Genomic DNA, 25,176 nt, shown 5'->3' on the forward strand with positions numbered 1-25,176 from the left:
CTAAGCACTTCATCTGCCCAGCTTTTAAATCCCCCCAGGGATGGGGATTCGACCCCTTCCCTGGGCAGCCCCTTCCAGTGCTTGACAGCCCTTTCGGGGAAGAAATTTTTCCCGATGTCCAACCTAAACCTCCCCTGGTACAACTTGAGGCCATTTCCTCTTGTCCTATCACCTGTTACCTGAGAGAAGAGTCTGAGAGATCACCCTACACTCTACCTCATCCTGTGGAACATCTAGCATGATGAAGACCAAACTGCAGCTGCTAAGTCCCATACGGCTGAGAAGCAGATGGAGCCCAGCTCACTGCTGTGCTGTACACTGAGTGTTGTTGGTAGGAAGAGGAGGGAAATGATGATGGACAGCAAAATGTAGGAAAATGAAGCATAGCAAGCAACCAGGGGAACAACTCAACATGCACGGTGACCGAAGGCAACATGTTCCTTACCCCAGTCCCTGCCAGGAGCCATCTCCTAAGGAGAGTGTGGGAATAGAGACCATTTCAGAGAACACAAGGAAGAACTGGGGAAGCGAGGCACAACACAGGACAGCGAAGGGAAAGGTAAGAGCAGGAAGCACAAAAAGCAGTCCCTGCAATCACGGCAGAAGATCAGCACTGCTATACTGACCTGATAAACAAAGCTGGCAGGAAGAGAAAGCGCTAGTTAAATGGTGAACAGTGGACTGGTACTGAAAACATCAAGTCTGTGTGCATGTAAAATAATATATAACACTTTCCCTATTTATTCTTTGAAATCATTAGATGGCTTGAGGGAAAGCAGCATCCTCTGCATCACATATGCTGTTCTTAGTAGTCACTTTTAGCGCACACAATTGTAACTGTAGTTTTAGTTCTATATAACCTGCATATCACAAAGAGATACAAGGACATCGCTGTATAAAGAGTATCAGAGCTCCTGAGAAGCTCAGGGCTTCCTGAAGCCACAAGCTGAAATGGACTTGCACAGGGCCTGGATTTCACCCAGTGTCTTAGGGCACATCAGATTCAGAAACTGTACAAATTCGACAGAATCAGCAACTAGGATAAAATAATTAAGCATCTAAAGAGTACTGAAGTAAGAAGACTTGAATTGCTGGAGACTTTTAAACATAGACTGAAGTGTCACAAAATGTTTACTGTCCATACATTCCTTGCAGGTACAAGATAAACTGGGTTAAAACTTACCGCCAACTTCTCATTTTGTAATTAAATAAGAATAGAAATGCAGAACAAAAGGTTCCAGGTCGCAGCTGAACAGCCTTCTGAACAGTATAAAGGATCTCAAGAAAAGAACATGCACGGTAAATTTGTGTAAGCTGATAGAGACTTTGCAGAGCTTCACTTCTGGCAGTTTTTCCCCAAAACATTTTGAATTGTTTTCAGATAGAGAACAAGGTCTTGATTTTGCTTCTTTGTGCTTGAAGTAGGCACGCTCTTGAGGAAAGTCTCTTGCTGTGGTTATTTTTTATATCAGTCAGACACCCATGGAGCAAAGGCGCTGTAACAGATTGCCCCGATGTTGTATCAGCTGCATCGCTGCAGAAATTGGCTTCACAGCAAGAATTGTCACACTTGCTACAAACACTAGCCTTCTGATCCAATTATCCAGCCGAGGCATGTCCCTTGGCTACAGGCAAGCAGTAAACTATTAATGAAAAGCATGTCCTCAAATCAAGTTGTCATAACTGGATAACCTCACTCCTAGTAAAGACCTTCCTAATAATAGCCACAACAGCAGCTCCTCCCAAATGTAGGGAGAAAGCCAAAGATAGGAACAAACTTCTCCCAGGGAATGCGATACAAATATATTTAAAATTAATTTTCTGGCTCATTGTTTTTCTTTTCAACCACAGGGCTCATTTCTGTTCAAAGCAGTCCATCAGTAATGAACTGCCAAGGCAAGCTGACTGCCCGATGGTCTAGCAGCCTCTTCCAGGAACACAGACTGTTCAAACCTACAAACAAGAGGCGGCTGTGAAAGCAACAAACTCCTTGTTCAGCAGCCACTTTGTGTACTCTGCATTGTGTAGTGGTGAGCAATGGCTCAGAACCATACACAAGACTAACAGGGATGCATGAGCATTTCCTACCAACATACACCTTTCTCAGACTTGAATGTTGGAGAGCACTACCTCACTCAACGTACCTTTCCGGTTCTTCCCCCCACTTCCAGTTCATAACTCAAGAACGTTAAGCACTGTAAAATGAAATTAAAAAATCAAATTTCCAGAGCTATGTTTATCATGGCATTTAACAGATTCTCATGTTGCAAAAGTTACTTTTCTGTTATATGCTGGAGGACAACGGTAGAGCCATGGCCAAATACAGGAGACCAGCATACCAAAAACCCAATAGAAAGAAGATCTGTGCATCCAGGATTCTCCTTCTTTCTTTCAGCCCTCCGTACCCAAGATACTGTCCAAGCCATTGTCACAAATAGTTCAGGAAGGATTCGACTGCTCACATGCATCACCCTTCTGAAACCCAATCACCAGTGAGCAGCTTTCAGCTTGAACTTAAATCAAAGCCGCACACTGACAAGCTGGTAGGTTCAGTACTTGCATTTAGCAGAACAAATCTTACAAGGATAGGGTAAGCAAGCCTAAGAATCGCAGTGCCCCATATCATTCCTCCTACAGGCAAGAATAAAACGATACTTCCTTTGCCACCTTTCTGTGGCTTTCACTTCTGGTTAACCTGGCTTCCCTATAGAAATGAGATTAAAGACAACCTTGTCCCTGTCCAACCTCTCAAGACTGCCCTGATACCTTCTGAATCTCTAGCCATCTTCAACCAAATCTGATAGAGGAACAGAAGACTCAAAGAGGCCAGTCCATACATCTTTCAGGAAGAATCAACAGCAGGGTAGAGAGAGCCTCAACTCAAAGTGACATTGCTGGAAACGCTTCAGAATGAGTTCAAGAGCCATCTGCCTTTCTTGATCTCCAAATCCCAACCAGCACACACAAAGGTCCTCACCAAGCACAGCCACGTGAAACTGTGTGCCAAGCCAAACAGGTAGAGGATACCAGAAGGATCTGGCAGTACTTCAGGGGGATGGGAAGGTGGAGATGTGCGCAGGACACAAAGGAAGGAGTGGAGGATATGATGAAGAAGATTGGAGAGTACTGGCAGTGAAGCAGCCACAAGAAGAAAAGTGTTGTCATTGTGGGGTGTCAGCAGTGTTGGACAAACCCATAGGAAGCCAGGCTCGCAGAAAAGCTTGAGGACAATTTTCAAAGTGACACGCTGAAGAGCAGACTCCAAAGCAATCAATTTTGTCATGAACTAGCGCAGTACCTAGTGCCCAAGCAAGAGCAAGAGCCATCATGCAAGATGTGCTACAGAATAGGTTACCCTCTACAAGCGGAGCTGCCCAAGGAGACAAGGCAGGGCAGGGTATAGGAAGGGGAATAACCAGCAGCATGGGTTGGCTCCACAACATGTGTACACACGGAAGGGGACCATGAGCAAATTAAGGACTCAAGAGCAGAGACAGAACTATAGTTATGATGAAAATGGGAAGAAAAGGAGTTTTTAGGCTTTAAAAAAAGCAAACAAAAAACCAACCAAACAACGTCCCCTCCCATCCAAGGTCTCTCCTCATCTCTTTCAGTACTTCTGCCTTCTCCTCTACGCTTTGAACTCCTAAAGGTCAGGTGAAGAAAAACTAGGAGGACAAGTGAAATTATGACTAAAGGGCTAGGAGGATGGGTACCCTGATGTTGAGTTGCTGGAACGTGTCCAGAGGAGAGTGACAAAGCTGGGGAGCGGTCTGGAGCCCAAGGCTCCTGGGGAGCAGCTGGGGGAGCTGGGGGTGTTCAGCCTGGAGAAGAGGAGGCTGAGGGGAGCTGTCATTGCTCCCTACAACTGCCTGAAAGGAGGGGGGAGACAGGGGGGGTCGGGCTCTGCTCCCAGGGAACGGGTGATTGGACAAGGGGAAACGGCCTCAAGTTGTGCCAGGGCAGGTTTAGGTTGGACATTAGGAAAAATTCCTTCCCCAAAAGGGCTGTCAGGCACTGGAAGGGGCTGCCCAGGGAAGGGGTCGAGTCCCTATCTCTGAAGGGATTTAAAAGCTGGGCAGACAAGGTGCTTAGGGCCAGGGTTTAGTGGTGGGATGGCAGGGTTAGGTTAATGGTTGGGCTTGATGATCTTAAAGGTCTTTTCCAACCCAAACGATTCTATGATTCTATGTAGAGAGAAAGGAGAAGGTTGGAAAATGAAGTCTGAACAACACAAGAAATTCAGTCAAAACTCCTGAAAGCGTATATATTTCTACGGTTGCTTCCAGTGAAAAGAGTTCCTTGCTGTTTCCTTTACCACAGTCCCTTTTACTACTTCAGTTACAGCCAGCGAGGTGGAAGTGACCACTGGGACCACAAAAAGCTCCAGACCAAGAGAGAGCCTCCTGCACAGCTCTGGGTGCTTGGTGATCCTATTGGTGGTTCCCCTCTTCCCAGCGTGGCAGCTGCTTTGGCAGCTTCTGAAACTGGGACTTCGACAAAAAGAAACAGAGCATTCATCCAAACCAAGAGTCATATCTTATGGGAAGTACTGAAATATTTTCTGAAGTACGTTTAATTCACATGTTTTTTGATTAAAATTTAATAACTTAAAATTCAAATGAAAGGAAAAGGAGATCTGGACACGCCTTTGGAATCAGCTTAAAAACCTCAGTGAGTTTCTAGCAAAGTTTCTAAGATTAAAGAAACCTAACACAGATCAAGTCCATCACCTCAGCAGAAAATCCTGTATACCAACCTACGTATTATAGGCTTGCCTGCAGACAGCAGCCTGCTTCCAAGCACAGAATTTCCCACTATAAAAAAAAAAAAAGGAAAAAAGGAAAACATTTAAATGGGCCCTGCAGAGCACAGGGAAAACCAGCAGACGAGACAGGGAAGGCCCAGAATGGCGAGATCGCCTCGCCTATAGTTCTTCCATGGAAAAAGGGATAATCTAGATCTGACCTAAATGCTGCAATCTCTGCGAACATAGAAGAAAACTCACACAGCACGTGGTCTAAACATATGAGCAAGCAAACAAATGCCCAGAATTCAGCAAACGAACCAAGCTCATCTAAATTAAACACCAGCGTTGTATTTTTGAGCAGTTCTGCAACTAACTAAACCTTGGAAAACTATTTCATGGTTGCTGTAACGCAGCACACCTCCTCCCACCAGGCCTCCTTCGCACTACCCTGAACCGTTTCATGATCAATATTTCATGCTGCCCTAGCACAAGCTGCCCTCCAGGCATCCAAACTGAAAAGAATAAAACAAAACCTAGCTAGAAATTCACACAGGCACGAACCTTCCTGCGCAGCTTTAAAGGATCTCAAACGGGCAAGGTTATTAAATATTTAAGTCAATAGTGCAGCGCAGAAGCTGCATGCAGTTCTGCCACAGGGTCCTCTGAGGCACTGCAGTTTGAAGAAATGCTCAAATCTGAAGCCAGCTTTAATGATACGGTTCCCGATTGCTTTTGAAAGGGGTCATCTCCTTGCAGAGCACAGCTATGACGGAGTGGCTAAAATTCACATGCAGCACCCACCGGGTGCTTACACAATTTGAGATCTGCATTTCCAAAATTAAAGTAAATTCAGATCCCACAGAAGGTTTGAGGCAAATGGTTTTAAGCCGAAGCCTCCTCGTTCTAATAGATCACACTACATATGTGTATATAAACAGCAAGCGGGAAGAGCTCCCTAATTTACAAAATGCTATTTTCTCTTTTCACATGAGTCAGATGAACAATGTTCATTCTATTGCTCTCCTTAAGAGAAACAATATTCCACGAGCTAGTGGAAAGAGAGAAGGGTCCCACTCAGAGATTAATTAGACTGTACTAACAAGACCGTGTCCAATAATAAACATAATTATCAAAGGAACAGTGGTTATAAGCAAGTTGCACACGTAAGACTCAGGCACGTAGACGTGACGTGCTGGGTGCAGAGCCCTCACAGAGCTGCTCTGGGTTTCTCCTATAGCCCATTCTGTGGCTCAGCGACGGATGCAGCAAAAATCATATTATAGAATCATAGAATCGTTTAGGTTGGAAAAGACCTTTAAGATCATCAAGCCCAACCGTTCCCCTAACCCTGCCATCCCACCACTAAACCCTGGCCCTAAGCACCTTGTCTGCCCAGCTTTTAAATCCCTTCAGAGATAGGGACTCGACCCCTTCCCTGGGCAGCCCCTTCCACTGCCTGACAGCCCTTTTGGGGAAGGAATTTTTCCTAATGTCCAACCTAAACCTGCCCTGGCACAACTTAAGGCCATTTCCCCTCGTCCCATCGCCCGTTCCCTGGGAGCAGAGCCCGACCCCCCCCCAGCTCCCCCCTCCTGTCAGGCAGTTGTAGGGAGTCATAAGGGTTCCCCTCAGCCTCCTCTTCTCCAGGCTTAGTATGGGGTTTAAGGCCCATAAAAAGCAATATTCTTAAGATTTCCAGAAAGCATCTGATTCTTCTTCCATTTTTTATTTAACCCCAGGAGAATTATTGCTACAAAACTTACGTATGTTCATTCCTTTCTTCCTTTATTTTCAAGATGTTAAGCTATTAATACTGTAGTAATAAAGTCCATTTGATTTTATGTTGGCTCAATAGTCTCCCAAGTCTATTTGGTGTGTTGTTTGATAAATGAGGAAATTCAATGAAGTGCGAGTAGGTTAACTAGTGATTGATCGAATGATATCCAGTAAGTGGATCCAGCCTGGCCAGGTACCTCTGCAGAGCCTCCCTACCCTCAAGCAGATCGACACTCCTGCCTCATATTGCTGCACCCATCTTCCTTTGAGGCCAAGCCTGAGCTGCTGCTGCCACAGATCAGCCTAAAAGCCTCCAGAAAGCTCTTTGCCATCCTACTCATAAGGAGCTGCAAGGTCCATCTATTGCCCTTATCAGTGCCCTGGTGGCAGTGCCCCACTGTCCTTACAAAGGGCATCCTATCACTCCATCCTGGTTGCGCTCTCCAGAATTTCCTGCCTCTGGCAGTAACCAGGAAAGGAAGATATTGGGAGAAAGGAGATAAGTTTATATGAACAGATGAAGAGAACTGCCAGAGCTCCTGCATGAAGGAAGCAGAGAACTTTGCAACTGCCAGAACAAGGTTGCTGCCATTAGAAGGTGGCAGGAACCTTCTCTCATCCCATGAAAATTCAAGGTAGAGTTTTTCTTGCTGAAGATATCAAAATACAGGTCGCTTCAGGATCTTCAATGTTTTACTGCTGGTAAAGACTGCAAGGACAACCAGAAGTACAGAACAATCTCCAAACACAGAGAAGTTAAATAAGCTAGGACACTTCTCTGTGGGAAGAGGACCGAGAGGGGATGTGAAAGACATCCGCAGAGTCCTGAGCAAAGTCCTGCCTTGTCAGTACAGGAATGAGTGGGTATCAAGCAAAGCTGGCAGATGCAAGGACCCAACAAAGCAAGATCTCTCCCTCCAGTTATTAGCTGAGCTTGCCAAAGGCAGCTACAAAACATAAAAACTGGTGGCACACGTTTGACGACAAGTTCAGAGAAAAGAAATCCAGCAGGTGTTATTGAATACAAAAGCCCATGCCCAGCTTAGGTCATCCCACGTCCAAATGTCTGAAGGGACTGGGAAAATATTAAGGAATCATAGAATCGTTTGGGTTGGACGAGACCTTTAAGATCATCCAGTCCAACTGTTAACCTAACCCTGCCATCCCACCACTAAACCATGTCCTTAAGCACCTCGTCTGCCCATCAATGTAAAGGCATGATGCACACTTGCAAGTGTGTCACGGAGAGGCATGATGCACACTTGCCCTGCTGCTGTCGTCCCGAGGCATATCTTGGAGACATGACCATGGTCCCGATGGCTGAAGATTAAGCTCTGTCTACATTTCTAAAGTTGTGGCAGCAGTATTCTGCCTTTCTAGAACAAGGAGCAGATACAGGGAAAATAGAGCCATGCAAAGACCTAGAAAATGTCTGACCTCTGTCTAAAGAACCGAAATACCAATGAGCCATGCAATACTGCTAGGGAGGACAGTTCTAACTGTAGCAGAAAAAAAAAATAATCCAGAAATATTACATCAAACAGAGATCAATCACTATATGCTTAATTTTACTCCAAAGCCACATAAGCCAGTGTGAGCAGCCCACTACCCATCCTCGAGAAAGAGTGGCAAACCGCCTCAAAGGGACTGTGATTTATACTGCAGCGTTCTGTCAGGAAAGCAGATTTGCACAGAAACTGTCTGTGCATCTCTACCTTATTATAGGCGCAGTTCACGTGATCCCAGTATTTTTACTATCATGTTAAATTAAGATCTTTTCCAAGTTAAGGCTGCTGAATGCTATTTGTGCTTTCTATACCTTACGCCACACTGGCTTTTACAGTTCAAACAAGGCTTAAAGACATCTTGAGGTGCAGCAGATCAGTACCTTTTCAAAAATGAAAAGCTCAGGCACAACAAAAAAATAATTCCCTTCCATGAAAGCAACAGGGAAGCATCAGTAGCAACGGCTGCAGAACCTGGTCTTCCCGATTTGTCTGTGATACATATGAATGAGCACAAAAAAAAATAAAACCCACACCCGTGAAAGGACAGAGTTAGAACCTGAAATACTCAACTTACAAGATCAGAACTACAGAAACTTTCCACAGCAAGGGTCTCTCTGCTGAAAGAAGCCCATTCAAGAGGGGAAAAAAAGCCGCATTTGATACTGGGGTTTCCAGAGGGACATGGGGACACAGCATTCCTCTGATCCATTAGGGAAATCAATTTAGTTTGTTTTTAAAGTCCTTCTGACATGTCCTGCAAACTGAAATCAAGTAAAGCAACACCTGAAGAAGCTGGATGGAGCAAGCGGTGGGCAGCATCAACACCTAACTGCAGGCTCTGCAGCAGGCTTTGCAGTCTCCATTTATGAGAGAACTTACAAGCAGCGCTGCAAAAAGTAGAAGGCGAAGACGAAGCATTTACAGAGTCGGGCAGTTACCTGCTCTGCCGCTGGGCACTTTGCTTCTGACAGGGCTTATTGAAGTCGTTCATGCACTCACTAAAGCCAAAACATATTCTCCATGATGCTGGCAACAGGCCTGGGGAACAGCTTAGGATTTGGGTTTTTTCTGTTGTTGTTTTTCCCCATGTGCGTGAGAGTTAAGAAACCAAGTTTTAAAGCGACTCTAACAGCCATGAAGCTCAAGGTCTCAACACTGGGACACAGGAGTCCTGGAACAGGCAGTTGCTGTGCTACCCATATATTGCTGGACCATATTTTTAAATAGTGATGCGCATGCTTAGTATCCCCGCTCCTCCTCCCTTGCCCAAGAATAAATGGGTATTTATTTATTTAGATTAGAGCATGTTTTCACAGCATTTCCTGGAGGAGGAAAAAGATAATAAGCAAGTATCCCAACGCCCCACTGCGCCTGCTGCTGACAGGGTAGGATCCAATTCTCCCTGTCATGCTTTCCCCCACGGGCACGGCCCTGACTCTCCTTTTTACCACCATGAATGTTCATCTGAAGGAAGGCAAGCTGGTTGTGGAGCTAAACTGGCAGAAAACAGCCTTTTTTTTTTTTTTTTTTTTTTGGTAGGAGGTGGGGCTTTTTTGTTGTTTTGGTATTTTTTGGGGGTGATGGGATTTTTAGTTTGAGATGCCTCAATGCATTCACTGGAAGCAGATAAGTGATGTTACTAGAACAAAAGAGGCAAGCAGCATGTGAGAAGCAGTTGGATCAGTCCGCTAAGAGATCAGCTTGGCTGTACCGGCAAGTGGCACTGTCAACACAGCGGATGCATCCAATTCTTCGTTTTCCTTGGTCCTTCACAGCACCCATGTGCTGCTCCTTTGGGAGGAGCTACAGCTTCTCCTCGCACAGCTTCTCCCTGCCAAAGCCTCTCAAGATCAAAGCCTCAGCTCACAGTATAAATCCATGTGTAATTATATACCTATTTCCACTCATATTCAAAACTTCACAAATGCATTCCCTCAAGATGGTAAATGCCTTGAGTCCGGATGGCAAATGTGTTGCATCACATTTTATTTGGGTCACTGAACCGAAGCCCTCATCAGATTACTGCTGCCCGTCCATAATCTGACATGAAAACGCCGCCTTTGTCACAGCGAAAGCTTCCCTTTGCGGTTAATGCTTCCCAGCACACCGTGCTTCAAGGACTCATGGGGATGGAGAAGAAAGGGAAGGTGAAACATTAAATTATGACAAGTCAGCCATGGTTCTCTTTTTCTGCTCTTCCCCGCCGGGTTTCGGGAAATGTTGCCATGGTGATTGCAGCTGCGGGGCTGTGAGCGACAGCTCTCCGGAGAGCAGCCTCTGCCAACCCCGTGCCCACGAGGAACATGGGCATGGAAGGGCCGCTCGGCCACGCCACGAGGACACGTTACAATACCCACGGCAGGCACTGGGGCCAGCGCTGCCTCCTTCCAGCTGCGCTGACCTCCTGGGCTTAGAGGGCTTCTGTGCACAAGGACTTCTATCCGAGGAGGTGCTGGGCTACAATGCAAGGGCAATTCTTGCTTCCTCTGCATTAGGCAGTAAAGATTTAGTGAAGCGATTACCATATGCAGCTGCACTAGTCTGATAAAATTACACTGAAATAGTGCACTAAATTATATTGACAAGATACATCATCTTTGCATACCGCACGTGCTGGCTGGCTGGGCTTTTTTTCTTGAACAAAGCACTATTCTGCAAAGCTAATGAGTATGTGGGAATGTTTCCAAGGGCAGAAAAAGCAACGGGGGTTTATGGCAGCTTTCTTAAATTTTATATTTAATTTTTATTATTAACATTAAAGCTGCTCTATTTGCATTCATGAAGACAATCATATGGATGGCAAGACCACAGGTACAGGAAATAAACTCAAATGCACCACATAAAAAGCAGTGGTGTTCTCAGCTGGTGCTTCTAAAATGACCATTTGAGTTGACTCTGACAGCAACGTCTCCATTGCCATATGGGTTTTCTAATACCGGACAGCTCTCACTTGCTAAATTCTGCTGGAGCCAGCAAGTTGCCACCATTAAATAACATCACATCTGCTTACTGACTTGGTTTGGTCTGAAGTAAAATCACAGCCTGGAATCCCACTAACATTTTATCACAGAAGAAAAAGGAGCATGGATGATAAAGCTAAAGGAGAAGACATCCAGGGGACTTGGAACAAAAGAAAGTAAAATTAGCTACTTAAACTGGAAGTCAGTTTTAATTCAATTTAACAAAACTCTCATGAAGCAAATTCTTATCATGGCTAAACAAAGGAACCAGTGTTATTTTAAGGGTTAAGGGTTACTCACATGACAAAGCTCTTAAGATAATTACTGAATCTCTTTTTGAAAGTCCTGTGGTTTGTATGAGAGCAATGCACCACATAATATATTATCATTAGAAATGAAGATGTACGTTTAAAACTACCAAGAAACAGAACTATTATATGCATGATATGCAGACCCTTCTTTCATTTAAAAGCACTCCTGTGCAAAGAAAAATGTTATTGGACTCCAGCCTGCGATCGGCTGCTTTTAAGGCTACGCCTTACATTTCCCCTCAGTTTTTATCACACAAGTGCCTATTGTCACAACACCACATTTTATCTCCAGTTGTCTTTTTCCTTTTCATGAATTCAAATTTGAGGAACTCCAATGCAACAGAAGGCTCAATTATTTTTTTTTAAAATCAAGTTAATCTCTCTCTTTCCTTTTAGATACAATCTTGTGGCTCTCAGAAGTATCACAGTTTGCCTTACTCGGCATTTGATTATTATAAGCAAAACTAAAGTAAGGAAAATGCAGCAAGAATTAACATTTTCATGTGCATTTTCCATGAACAACTGAAAGCAAGTTTGGAACAGAAATTAAGATACAGGAAAATTGCCTTGATATTTTCGGAGCATGGAGAAGGCCTCTTCAGATCCTTACTCTGATTTTATTTTTTATTGTGTCAATTGTTCCTTTTTCAGCACTGCCAGTCTCCAACTGCCCCATCTACTGGCAGCAGAGCACGGCTGGTGCGTGAACACAGGAGGGATCTGATACAGAGCAGAGAACGAGATTTAACAGTGAAATGAGAAATACAAAAAATGGAAGAAAAATTTAAACATTTGCCAGGCAGATTTAACACTGTACAAGGTATCTAATTACATACGTATAGACATCAACCCAACACCTGCTCTTTTGTTGACGAGCTGTTTAGCAAGCGTTTAGATTCATTAGTGTTTCTTGTCTTCAGTCGCAAGTTCCAGGACTCTAAAGAGCTCCTCTCTATCACTTTGCAAGCATTTTAGAGCCTGGTTGAAGAACATCCAGTAAGTATAAACAGGGATAGAGGTGAACCACGGCAGGGTAAGCTACAGAAAAGGAGCTCTGGCCATCCAGTTTTCTTCAAAGTCTTCAGTACCTTGAACACTTGAGAAGGAGCTTGTCTTTCCCCCATGAATCTTTTATTAGGTAAATTAGAACGTCACTAGAGATTTCTCAGAGAGAAATAACAACAAGATGACTCCACCCTTCCTATTTCAATAATTTGTGCAGAAGAGAAAGACATCTCCAAGTAGACTTGTATTAGTCCTTCTCCACCCCACAGAGAGGGGAAAAAATAGGAGACGGAGGTTTGGAAAGCCATAGGACAACGTGCACTGGGAATTTAACTTTTTCCACTTTGCTGCCTGTTGCAATAAGAGAAGCCCCAAAAGCACTACAGTTATTTTATATCTAATCCAGCATGCCTGATGCCACACAAAACCCTTATAGCAAAATCCCGCACAGATCCAGAGCTGATCCATTATTCCTAACCAGGTACTTACCTTCTAGAGGCAAAAGAATCTTTAGCCATGCTCTCCTCCAAGGTTGCTGAGCCCAGTCCAGATCACAGCCCAGACTACACAATTCTAAAGGAAAGGCCAGCAAACTCACAAAAACTGACAGGTTGCTGTCAAAATTGTGCCTCACACTGTTCGGTGGATTTTATCTGAAGGAGGAGCTTCAGTGCTCACCTTGCAGTGAGACATCATCTATTTCCACAGCACAGACAGGCTGGGTCTTTTAGCTTATTCTTCAGTAACTGCACCTTTCAATTTCAAAAAAGGTCACCTCTCAATTCCTCAGATGTTTAATATGAAAACTGGGGTCACCTGGGAGCAAGGTGTCCCCCCTGCAGTTTTATTCAACAAGGAACTCATTAGCTTGCCTCATACCACTATGGGAAGAAAGAGAGACTCCAGATTAATGGCATGACCCAGTGAACTCGCTGAACGCACCAAATAAGAGCAACGTGCTTGGAAAAGTGGCTGCAGACAGGGGAACTCCTCCCGAGAAACCAGAGCAAGCATGGTGGAAGTGCAACTAATAATCCAGAAAAAAGTTTACAGAAGTCTATGAGAAGGGCCCCACAGATCAGCCCCATTTCACTCCAAAAGAATAAACTAGAATGAACTTTTGGAAAAATATGCTGCCATTTCTAGGGAAGAGACCTGGAAGAAGATGACGAGTAGTCCAAGAAAGCTGCTGGGAAGCTCAGCAGCAGGGCAGGGAGAACACTGCTAAAGAAACGGAAAGAAAATGCTGAACCACAACGCTCAGAAACAGGGAGGTCCTGCATCCTTTAAACAGCCTGAGCTTTGCTTTCCCAGAAAAATTAATCATGTGTATATACACAAAACTTACAAAATTCCTTACTGAAGATAAACCATGCAATCTGGCACAGCAAATACCAACAGAGATGCAACCCTGGACTTGACACTTCCTCCTTCCATACTGGTCAAATTGTTTTGCTTTCCAGAAAGGGAATCAGATCAAATGCATTGTAAACACAAGAAATGTGAGTGTTTGGCAAAACTATTAAAGCTTGCAGCGGATAACTTTTCCTTCAGTGTCTCACTCTTCACCAAAAGAGACTCAGTCCATCAGGTTCAGAAACTTTGTGCAAACTCCTGTTAACTGCATAGCTTTAGAGCAGGCTTTTTCTCTGTGAAGTTTTTATACCCATCTGTCAGCACTTTCTATTTCTGAAAGGCTAAAAGGGTTTCAGAAGTTCTGTTGTTTCCTGAGTTCCAAGAATGACAAAAATGCACTTTAAGAAATACATTTCTAAAAATCTTGAACTAGTCAACAATCCCCGTCAGTTAGGACAAAGTCAGTTCTACCATTTCTGTGGCTGTGAAAGTCAGAAGTTGTTGCTCTTTTGCTAGACAGATCACACTCATACAGAACAGTTTTCAGCAAGCACTAAAGCCAACTCTTGTGTTTTTTCCCCCTCTGGTGTATGTTGCTTTTGAAGTTACAAAACCAGTTTCCATTGTATTGTTGTGGCCCCCAAAAGCACCCAAATGATTTAGGAGCTAGCCAAGTCACAACAAACTCCTGTGGCTTACACAAGTACCTTTGTAAGCAAAGTCTGAGAATGTGCTTGCCCTGAAGTCACAGAATGTAAAATTCTTTATCCTAAGGGTAAAACCAGAAAGATCTCAAGCTCAAATCCCATCTTCAGAGAGTAAAGGTAAGTCCACAGGTCCTGTTGCACAGTGCCTGAGGTGTCTTACCCTTTGTAATCCTAAGGACCTTCTATTTTCTGTCCAGACTGCCTTGGTTACCCTTTCACCCAAGCTGCCGGGGCAGCATTTTCCAGAGCCTCTGCAGCAGCATTTGGCCTTGTTCTGTGCTGTAACTCTCCTCGGCTTGCACCCGCAAACCCCAATATTGCATGCTGTAGCAGGTTCTTATGGGAAGTGATTGCCACTAGTGTGCAAACCACTTTTTCTTTCTGTACCCCTCAGCTATGTTTTTTTGGTTTACATTAGGGGACTCAATAATATGGATGCTCACAGCTTAATAAACCAACATGCACAAGCATCTGGCCTCAATCCTGTATGCTCCAGTCAGCATGAACAGTATCATAAGAACAAACAATACGGATTTCGCTCAGGTCCTGATAAAAACTCAGTGATTATTAATGGAATGGTATGATGAGGGAGATCACGTGCTGCCCCAGAAAGGACACTCATTTGGGAATCCTGCCCCTTTTCTTCCTAGCTGGCCACTGGGGAGAGTTTTCCTGGTCCCTTTTCTCACTTTGTCTTCCCCTTTCACTTCTTTTTCTGCACCCTTAAAAGTTTTACCATTAGGGTTGATGTATGCCATCAGCTACGGATCCACGAATAAACTTTTACACATGTAAGCCTGTCTCAACATCCATCGCGCATTGCTCTTATACATTCATCCACAAAAATCCCTCTAAGTTTCTAGGTAGCCTACTTTCACTGAGTAAAGAGCGAGTTTTTTAAACAGCATCCAATAACCTTATAGGTCCTACAGCTCACAGTGCATCACACCACATCAAGACTTCAATGCAGCTACATTGCAGCACTACTGAAAGAGCTTTAGAAAAATTAAGCAGTAATCAAACTGCAGTATTCTAGAATTTGTGCAGACTTGCCACTTTTGCAAGTGAGCCTGAAAAGGCAGCAAAGGCATTTTGAGGAACTCAAACCGAGTTTATAATGCAGTAAAAACTAAGCCGTACCTTTTGTAAGAAGAGGACAATCCTCACAAGCATCTTGGCATGCAGGTCCTCCAAGGTGAACAGAGTTCGAGGCGTGCGGATGAAAATCTTGGTCTTGCCATAAGCAACATCATGCTGAAATCCGTGACACTCTATGAGCTTCTTCACGGCATCTTTGTCTGAAGGGAGGTCGTGATTTGGCCAAGTGAATTCCGAGATCATCTTGTACCTGGAATTGCAAGGTATAATTTACAAATGTAAACTTGTCATTTAGGTTCTCAAGAAGGCCAACCTTCAACACGTTTTAGAAATATTTATGATCTAAATTCTAATAAAACTGATCATAGATAGAAGAGCCTCAAGCCATCCTGTGTAGGCATCACAATCCTCAAAATCCAAGGATTTAACACCAGAGGCATGATTTTGTGAGACGCTGAAAAGAAAATAATGCTGTGAGAAGCTTAGTTCATCAACACCAAACAGACGCAACACTACAAACCTCACCGTTGTCTTCCTGCAGATTTGGCAGTTCCATCATTCATGCTTTTAGCATTCAATTTTCTATTTTTTTGCAAGGAAGAAAAGCTTTGGTTTGCTCACATTCTGCCTCAGAAGCCAACTGTAATCAACTGTTTATAGTCAGAAAACCTAGATTTAAAAATTCTGCAAATAACGTTCTTGTTCCTCATTTTGGTCTCCATTTCTAACAAATTTTATTATTTACCAAAGCAGCAGAGAGTTGACTGCCACAGTTTGTGCAACCACCATTACTGCCTGCAATCGTTTTTCAATCATTCCCTCCCATCCTTACTCTCCAAACTCCTTTTTACACTGAGAGAATGTAGATTGGAACTGAGACAAGTACGAATCAAACATGAAAATAACTGCACCAGAGACTGCTCCCTGTAAGATTTACCATCCTTGCAAAGTGCTGATTAGGTGAATAGACGTTTGCAAAATGCAACAATGAATTTTCTGCATAAGATTTATGGACTTAATAAAAAATGTAATAGACATTTTCACTGTAATAGTACCCACACTCATGTTCTAAATAAAACAAGCACGCAGCAATCTTAACCACTTCTCTATTTAAAGGCCCATGATCCCAGTCAAGCATCAATCTCAATGTTTTAGACATTCAGACTTTTAAGCTACTATTAAATGGATGCAGCAATAAACCTTTTTACTGGGGAGTGGGCGCACTGCAGGAGTAACTAAACAGACTAAAATAAGCCTGAATGGAAATACATCACACCGTCACTTTCATTCATCAAATTAGCCTTTCTGAATAAGCTGTTGAAGAGGCGAAAAAAATGGAGGTGCACACAGTGTCTAAGCAGGGAACACCATCAGCGTGAGGGTTACAGCACATAGACTAGGGATTTTACTGATAAATAAAACAGGTATATAAAAGAAGCCCTCTTCAGACTCACAAATCAAAGATTTTACATTTATACTTGGCTGGCGAAAACATTCCTTCTCTCAAACACATGTACACACAGGGCATAAATATTTTACACTGGCTTCTCTTTCCTATTCTCATCAGAAAAATGTTCCTGCAATAATTAATTCACTGGGAAAATCTTCTACTTTCAGACACTTACATTAGGGGGAAAAAAAAAAGGAAAAAAAAAAAAGAAAAAAAAAAAAAAAAAAAAAGACAACCAGAGTGGCAGTGCAAACGCATGCGTTATTAAACAGGCCTGCTCTGCCAACAGGGCCAGGGAAAAAAAAAACCAAGAGACAAGATGTCAGAGAGCTGAAAACCTGCCCAAAAGAAATGTTAAATTCTCTTCTTCCTTTACGACAAAACCAGGGCTGTGGTATTTAAAGACTTCCCAAGGCAAAGAGACCACCTCCCTCCAAGCCCCGGGTGGTGGGACTGGCGGGTGGAATATTGCAGCATCCTTTTGTTCCTCCCGTGGCACGTGCAGAGCAATGCCACGAACTCCGTCCCTGCAGCAGAGCACGCGACCTGGATGCCACAGCAAATCAAAATCCCAACCTCGGTGCTAATTATAGTGAGGCAGAACCCAAACTAAATCTGCTTGCTGACACCACAACCCTTCCCTTCTCCTGCCTGGAGATCTGAACAGTTTTCAAGGTCACTTATACATTAAACATCCATTTCTATACCACATTTGTTTCTCCTTCTTCTTCTCCGTACTTGGCTGTAGAAACACCCGGCACACACAAGGTTGCTACTAGAGCTTATAGTCCTCAGTGCAGCTCTCCGAAGAACCAAGATTTTTGTGAGCCACTAAATTACAAAGCTTTGATGAAAAATATCAGGTCCGCACATGAATGGGGGTCATACTCTTCTCTCACTACCGTGTGGTTCACAGCGCTGTCAGTGTCATTTATATGCTATGTTTAACATTGCCTGGAAATAGGCATGGGGATGCCTTCATGGTGAAAGTGTTGGATTACGCTCACAGGCAGCCATGGCTGCAGATGCCTCGCAGGCGCCGTTCTTCCCCCTGCCACACACACATACCCCTTTCCAAAATCCAATCAGCATTTTTTTTTTTTTATAGAAAGCTATATATTAAAACAAAAGAACACATCACATCTATTTAAGATACACAGTCCTGACACGCATTTCACGCAACCAGAAGATTTAGTTACCAAGCAAACGCACATCTCTTGGTCCAACAAAAAAATATTTAGAACTTACTTTCTACAAATTGGTAAGGGCAGACTGGTTTGCACAGGGCTCAAATAAAAGTTTTCTTAATTTCAAGGAAAGCTTGAAAAGGACATTTATTAATGGTCTTTAATTAATGGTCATTTATTAACGGCCTCTGTGTCTACTGGTAGATATATCAACTACCTTGCAGTATTTTAGGGCTCAATAGCAACAAACTCTTTTCCTACAAAAAGGAAAGTTATGTTTTTATATACACAAGTACATACATATATATAAAAAAATAGGGATACATGCACTCACATACATATATATGCATATATATGTATGTCTTATCTATATATATCCTGATATGTATCTCCTGTCCCCTCTAAGAGGGATCAGCAAGGCAAGACGCAGGTATCTGTTTTGGGCTCAGAATATCTGAAAGCTTGAGGGGCCTGTAAGGGAGTTAAACATCTGTTTGTGGGACTGAACTTTTAGAATATCTTTTGCAGATGGAAGCAAACAGATGACAAAGTTATGTCCCAAAATCGCCTCTCGCTGAGGTACTCTGGATCTGTCTTCAAACGAGCCCCATATGCAGTGTCAAAGTCCAGAGCTGAAGGACCTAGAGCCTCCTCCATGCTCCCAGTCTCCCAACAAGATGGTTAAATATAAAGGAACAGAAATCCCTTGTGACCCCTGTTCAAAAACCACACCAAAAAATGTGCGGCTTGTACCACAAATCATATCCCTCGGCCCCTTTAAGAGGGGTATGTCTCACCCAAAGATGAAGAACAAAGAATTTTGGAAAAAATAAAAATAATATCCAGGCCAGGAGATTTTTTTTTTTTTTTTTTTTTTTTTTTTTTTTTTTTAAATTTAGAAAAGTCGCTGTAGACTGGATTTGGAGCAATACCACGGTATGCAAATACAGTGTCTGATACCTTACACTTTAGGTGGTTAATCCTGCTCCGGGGTCCGGCAGAACAAATGTTAGAATAGCCTGAAAGCTGTACCAGTTGCCATGTGCTAATTTGGTTTACTGGCTGTAAACACCACTTCTGGTCTTAAGCTTACAGGAGCTCATCAAACATTCATTAAAAACAAAGCAGCTGTTTATATTAATAGTAATTACACAAATCTTAAGAGTGAATTATTATGGATTCCACATGTGAGGGCAGAAGTGTGCTCTAACTTCTGCATAATGTTTAAGAAAACTGATAGAGAACACTGTAGGCTGTATTTAGTAAGCCAGACTCTTTAGCTCCACTTCAGGTATCATGAAATATCCAGGAAAATCTCCACTGTGAACAGCAAAAGATCTTTCAACAACACTTCGTTTCTAACTCACGACATCCCACCTGCTTGAATAGTTTAATTTTTTTCTACCCTCAGGGCCTTTTCTCACCTGATTCAACAACAGAAGTAAAAATCAATTCACTATTTCATCAGTAAGAGGTTGAATTCTTAGTACCCATGCTAATTTACTGAAGCCATAAGAGAAATTTCAATCTAAAATATTTCATTTGTCACAAGTCTGGTAGGAATTGAGAGGGCAAGCAATATCAAAACCATGTTTTAATGGGATCATGTTACTATCCCTTTTTCAGACTTCAGTTTTAAAGTCCAGAGGTTTCCTCCTGCATGCACATAACGTCACAGTGTGCCATCAAGCACTTCCCAAGACACATGATGTCTGTCTGTCTCACTCACTGCAACAATTAGACAACGTTCAGAGAGAAAACAGAAGTTAATTAGTTCTGGTTTTAGGGTTATGCTCTGGGGAAGGACCTCATGACATGCTCCTGTTGCAGAGAGTAACACAGCAAATGAATTCTAGCACTAAAGAAGTTGAGCTTGAGTGCCGTGCATGCACCTCTACATACATCTGCTGCCACAAAACAGGAGAGCAACCAGAGTCCCTGTTAGACTCCTGTTTTATCACACCCAACAGCAGATTTTAAACCAAACACACCACCCCCATGTGCTCAAGAGTGAGGATCACAAGCCCAGAGGACTTAAGACTTACTCTGCACTCAAGGGGAGACAGCCAAATCACACGCCTCATTCCAACAAAGAGCTGAACTGAGCCACTTGCCAGCACCCTTCTTACCTGTGAAGAAACTTCTCATACGTTTGGCGGTAGGCAAAGCCTGCTCGACGGACTCTCACATTCTCCAAAAGGCCAAGGTATTCAACCTGATGCCTGCAACGCTCCTCGTCGAAAAGCTGTGGTGACTTCTTATCGTTGGGCTTAATGCAACGAACATAATAGGGTTCCTAAGGGGACAAATCAAACCAAGTTTCACTCAGAGAGAAAAGAAGTCTATGCAAGACACAACTGTTTCCTCATGAAAGCATCGAGGTGTCAGTACACCCCAGTCATCTAAATGAAGTTTGGTTGCTTAATGGGAATTACAAGGTTAGAACAGAAACGACAAGCATGGCCCATAACACGTTCCTCCCCTTAGCACACTGCAATGACATCTGTTACAGGATCAATGTGTTACTCGTTCAAGTTTGGCTGCCCTTTGCTATATATCAGAACCGGTTCCACATCCCCATTCTCTACAGGCTTTGACGATAACAGAGTCTTCAGAAAAGACAGAACAATGTAATTCATTGCCCTGCTTGTTGGATATGGCTTTTCCAGTACCAACATCTAAAAGCGGCATGGGTTACTCCATATTTAAACTACGCTGCATCAAACCCTCCAAAGCCTGTAGCAACATGCTTGAATGATGGAAATCACTGAACACTACCCTGCGCCCATGAGATAAGCCCCATATACAGTCCTGCTAGACTATTTTGATGTTTACTCTAATTGTTGTGAGATTAAAGGCAACTTTCATTTAGGACAACATGGTCTATAACTACCACCAGCTTGTAAGGGGTGGCTATATATTTTTTAAATTTATGCACTTCCATCACACTGGGTTTTGAAGTCCATTCATTTCTTTCTCTTCATTGTTAGCCCTTGCTATCCCACTTCTCACTTAATTGGTGGAGGGAAAAGCAATTAATAAGCATCATAAAGGCCACCTTAGTTTTTCAAGGTAAAATTGTATTCTTATAAAATTAATATATATTATCTTTTAAGTAGCCCTTGCAAAAGGAGTCGCATATTCTGCAGGTTGGCGAAGTCTGCTGCCCACCAAGCCTCATCACTAGCCAAGGAGACAACTCAAAAGAGGATCCCAGTCAGCTCAGAAGGTCAGGGTATGTCTGGAGACTTGCTTCAGAGGACATAACAAAGATGCACCTAAACTGGAGCATTTCAAACACCAGTTTACAGCAATGCTAAAACTGTGACAAAGGGAGATAAGCAGCCTGTCTGACACCTTAACATTAGAAGATGTCTATTTTCATAATCACAACTGATAATTAAGAACAAAATATCAGCAGTTTTCCCTGGGACTAGATGAAACAGGTGGTGGTGAAAACATCTGTAAAACTGCTCTGAGTAATCAGAGGTCCTTTCTCAAAAGGCAAACCCCAAGCATTCTCCAAAGGATCTGCTCTGTTCCAGTACTACCGGATGGTTTCAACAGTGATTTGAATGGAGTGCAACGTGGGTACTAAATTTGTAAGCAATGTAAAGTTTCAGAGTGCAAGAACCCACAAAGCTAACAAATGGGAGGAGCGGTCTAGAAAAAAAAACCAAGAAAAGGATTAATTTAGTGAGGACAAATGCAAAGTTCCACATTTAGGCAGAAACAGTTGTATAATAAAAGAACGAAAAACTGATTTGACACCAGAGCTAAAAAAAGATCTAGGAGTTCTAGCTGAACATGAGTCAAGTTCATGTTTTTCTAAGGAAGGGGCACCGGAGCAGGAAAACTGCAAGACAAAAAAACCCAAGAGCTTTCTACTTCTCTGAACATTACATTCAGTTTGGGGCACTGCAGTTCAAGTGGGATGCAAACGGTGGTGAGTCAGTTCAGGGAAGAACAAGAAAGACCAAAAATCCGGAAAGTGTGACTCAGAGGAAATAGGGTTTTAGTCTTGAAGGACTGAGGAGCTACACAACCATCCCGGTGTTAGATTTTATACACTTAAGGGGTAGATATAAAGAAAAGTAAATACCCCATTTTGAGACAAAGAAGCACTGGCTTTAACTACAGCATAAAAACTCAAATCAGGCATCAGGAGACCAAGGAATGAGAGCAGAACACCTGCAGAAAGGAGGGGAACCTCCATCACTGGAGAGTAACAGCCTGAACAAGCACCTACAAAGAGAAGTTAGAGGCAGAGGTGTCCTCAAACAGGACATGAACTAGGTGCGCTCCCAAGGTCCCCTTTAGCCCTAATTTCTATGATTTGTCCATGATTTAGCCCTGTTTTCTATGATTTTAGGTCACTTACCTCATCTCTGGAAAATATGAAAGGCCCCAAATTGCTATTTTCCCTTCAGTAATATTGAAGAAAGAGGATGATCCTTGACTATCCTGGCTAGTCCTAACCTGGAGGTATGCAGCACTAATGACAGGCTCATGGAGCTCCCACTCACTAACAAGTACGAATAGTAATGAACAGGCTAAGATATGGAGGCCTTGGAAGAGCAGAGACTTGTATCCTTGTCCTGGTTTCGGCTGGGATAGAGTTAATTTTCTTCCTAGTAGCTAGCATAGTGCTGTGTTTTGGATTCAGTACTACAAAAATGTTGATAACACACTGATGTTTTTAGTTGTGCTTAAACTACTCAAGGACTTTTTGAGCTTCTCCTGCTCGGCCAGGTGCATAACAAGCTGGGAGGGACCACAGCTAGGACAGCTAACCCAAACTGACCAAAGAGCTATTCCATACCATATAACATCATGCTCAGGGTGGGGGGGTTAGTTGGTGGGTTGTGGGGAGAGCGATCGCAGCTCAGGGACTGATCGCGGCTCGGGGAGTGATGGCTGCTTGGGACGGGCTGAGCATTGGTCGGCGGGTGGTGAGCAATTGCATTGTGCATCATTTGTTTTGTATATTCTGTATATTCTCTTACCATTCTCGTTGTTACTATTATTATTATTTTTTCTTATTAAACTGTCCACTGAGGGAGGGGGGAGTGAGCGAACGGCTGCGTGGTGCTGAGTTGTCAGCCGGGTTAAACCACAGCAATCCTAGAAACTGATACAAGCCACTGGATCTTTTGGGAAAGGTGTTGGACTGGAACGTTTCCCCGCTTCCTTAAGCATGCAATCAGTAGCATCAGGCTGTGCTTTTCTCCTGGAGGGCTATCCTTGGGGTAGGAATATACAGATCCGAGGAGAGCGAGCAAAATCTAAGCCAACCACCCATACAAGCGCTGGCAGCATCCCTGTGCTGCCTACCCTCCACGCAGCAACCCAGGAATGCATAAGTAGGTATGGGGACTGCGTGGGTAAACAGAAGCACGCGTGAGCAATATACGTTCTTACATCGTCTCCCTCATCCCCTAGTCACTTCATCTCTCCCCATGAAGTGCATCAGGGGTAGCTTTTTCACAGTCTTGTTTGGCTCCTTTCCTTACCAAGGAGACAAAGGCAAAGCTGCATGGAGTAGGGAAAACCACCCTGCTTCCAAATAACCAGCTGAGCCCCCTGGTAGGACAGCGCTCTCTTCATCCTGTTCTTCTTTTTATATCATCAGAGCGGTGGGCTCAAAACCAGAAGGAACACTGAGGACACAGCTTCCCCAGGACACCAGGCAGCTGAGCGACAGCTCTGTTCTGTGTGAGGTCTTCTACCGAGGTCACCACCACACTGAGCGCTTTCTTATGCCACGATAATTCAATGCAACCCATAACTGTTCTACTTGTTCTCCTCTCCTTAAGGACAGAATGGTGAAATATAATGTGCTGGTACAACTTAAAGAATTTTAAGAGATTTACATATTAACTTTTTTTGCTTTCTTCTGAAAATTATCTCTGCACTGAAGGTAAGAAGGTTTACAAGGGTCTTTATTCACTTGACAGTCTCCTACCAGCTCTCAGAACTTGCAATTTGCGTGGGTGATGATTTTCCCTTCAGTTGTAGAGCTTGGCTGTGCCATGGGAACACAGCTGTCATCGGCACTCTCCGTGCTCTCTCAGACATTGTGTGTCAAACTACGAAGGTAGAAGCAGCCCTTTCTGAACTTCAAATCTGTGTTGAAGTAGGTTTGATGTGGTCATGGCAGCTCTAACTGATGAGGAGTAGGAGTTTGCTGGACCTGATGCCTGCAATTTATAAGCTCTGTATCTCTCAGTTGTATGGCAAGAAACAAAGGCCAGGTCATTCATCTGCTAGAACAAGCCTCCTATATGACTGGAAATAAGCCATTTAGGGAAAATGCAGGCTGTACAGAGAACTCCCTGAATTACACCTGAAGTTAGAAGCTGTGAAAGAGCCTGCAGTTGCGAAGGTGAATGGTCTGCGGTTTTCCCCAACCCCTCTTGCTAATATTCAGCTTGGGCTGCTTCTCCATCCACACTTTAGTCACCCTTAACGACATACCTATCCCAGTGTTAGCAACAGTCACTAACATCAGAATGATGCCAGACCACGCCAGACCTGCCCCTCAATACCAATGGGTTGCATCTGATGTCAAGATGAATATAAATCCTTTGATGAGTTTGATATCACAAATATTCCACATTCAATCCACAGAACTGCAACATCTTGAGAACCCAGGAACCAAATTAAAGAAGTCATTAGGAGCATGAAGACATGAAAGTGCATCACACTCCTTTGCCTCAAGGGAAATGGTGTCACTTGTTCATTACGGACACTACAGTGTCCCATTCACAGCTACTCATTACTGCTAATACATAAACTCCCCACACCACCGCGAAACTGGCTGCTTGGGTTGTCATTCAAGTCTTTGCCACTCAAAACCACAAACCTTAATGCAAAAAAAATCCCTGACTTCAAGCCCAGCACAAAGAAGAGTGACTGTATCTCCATTTGATATAAAAGGCAGAAGTCAAGACGCTGCTTTCCTTTTGGAAATCAGAAATAGGAAGTTCCTGCACAGACAGGAGATCATCTATCAGTGCAATTACAGTGTAATTAAAGCCTCTCAGCAATGACAGCTACTAGGGTAAA

The 25,176-nt window shown here is 43.4% G+C and overlaps 1 protein-coding gene across 2 annotated transcripts in view; it reads right to left on the reverse strand.

The window, feature by feature from the left end:
• MYO1D (myosin ID) overlaps positions 1–25,176 on the reverse strand; it is a 163,731-nt gene that overhangs the window by 76,943 nt on the left and 61,612 nt on the right. For both annotated transcript variants that reach the window (XM_009645483.2, XM_035901265.1), the window contains exons 15-16: positions 20,238–20,404; positions 15,514–15,721 (exon numbers count right to left, since the gene is read on the reverse strand). In XM_009645483.2, coding sequence (XP_009643778.1) covers positions 15,514–15,721; positions 20,238–20,404 — 375 coding nt within the window. The remainder of the gene's footprint in view (positions 1–15,513; positions 15,722–20,237; positions 20,405–25,176) is intronic.

Source organism: Egretta garzetta, unplaced genomic scaffold, assembly GCF_000687185.1.
Source record: "Egretta garzetta isolate BGI_Z169 unplaced genomic scaffold, ASM68718v1 scaffold551, whole genome shotgun sequence".
NCBI lineage: Eukaryota > Metazoa > Chordata > Aves > Pelecaniformes > Ardeidae > Egretta > Egretta garzetta.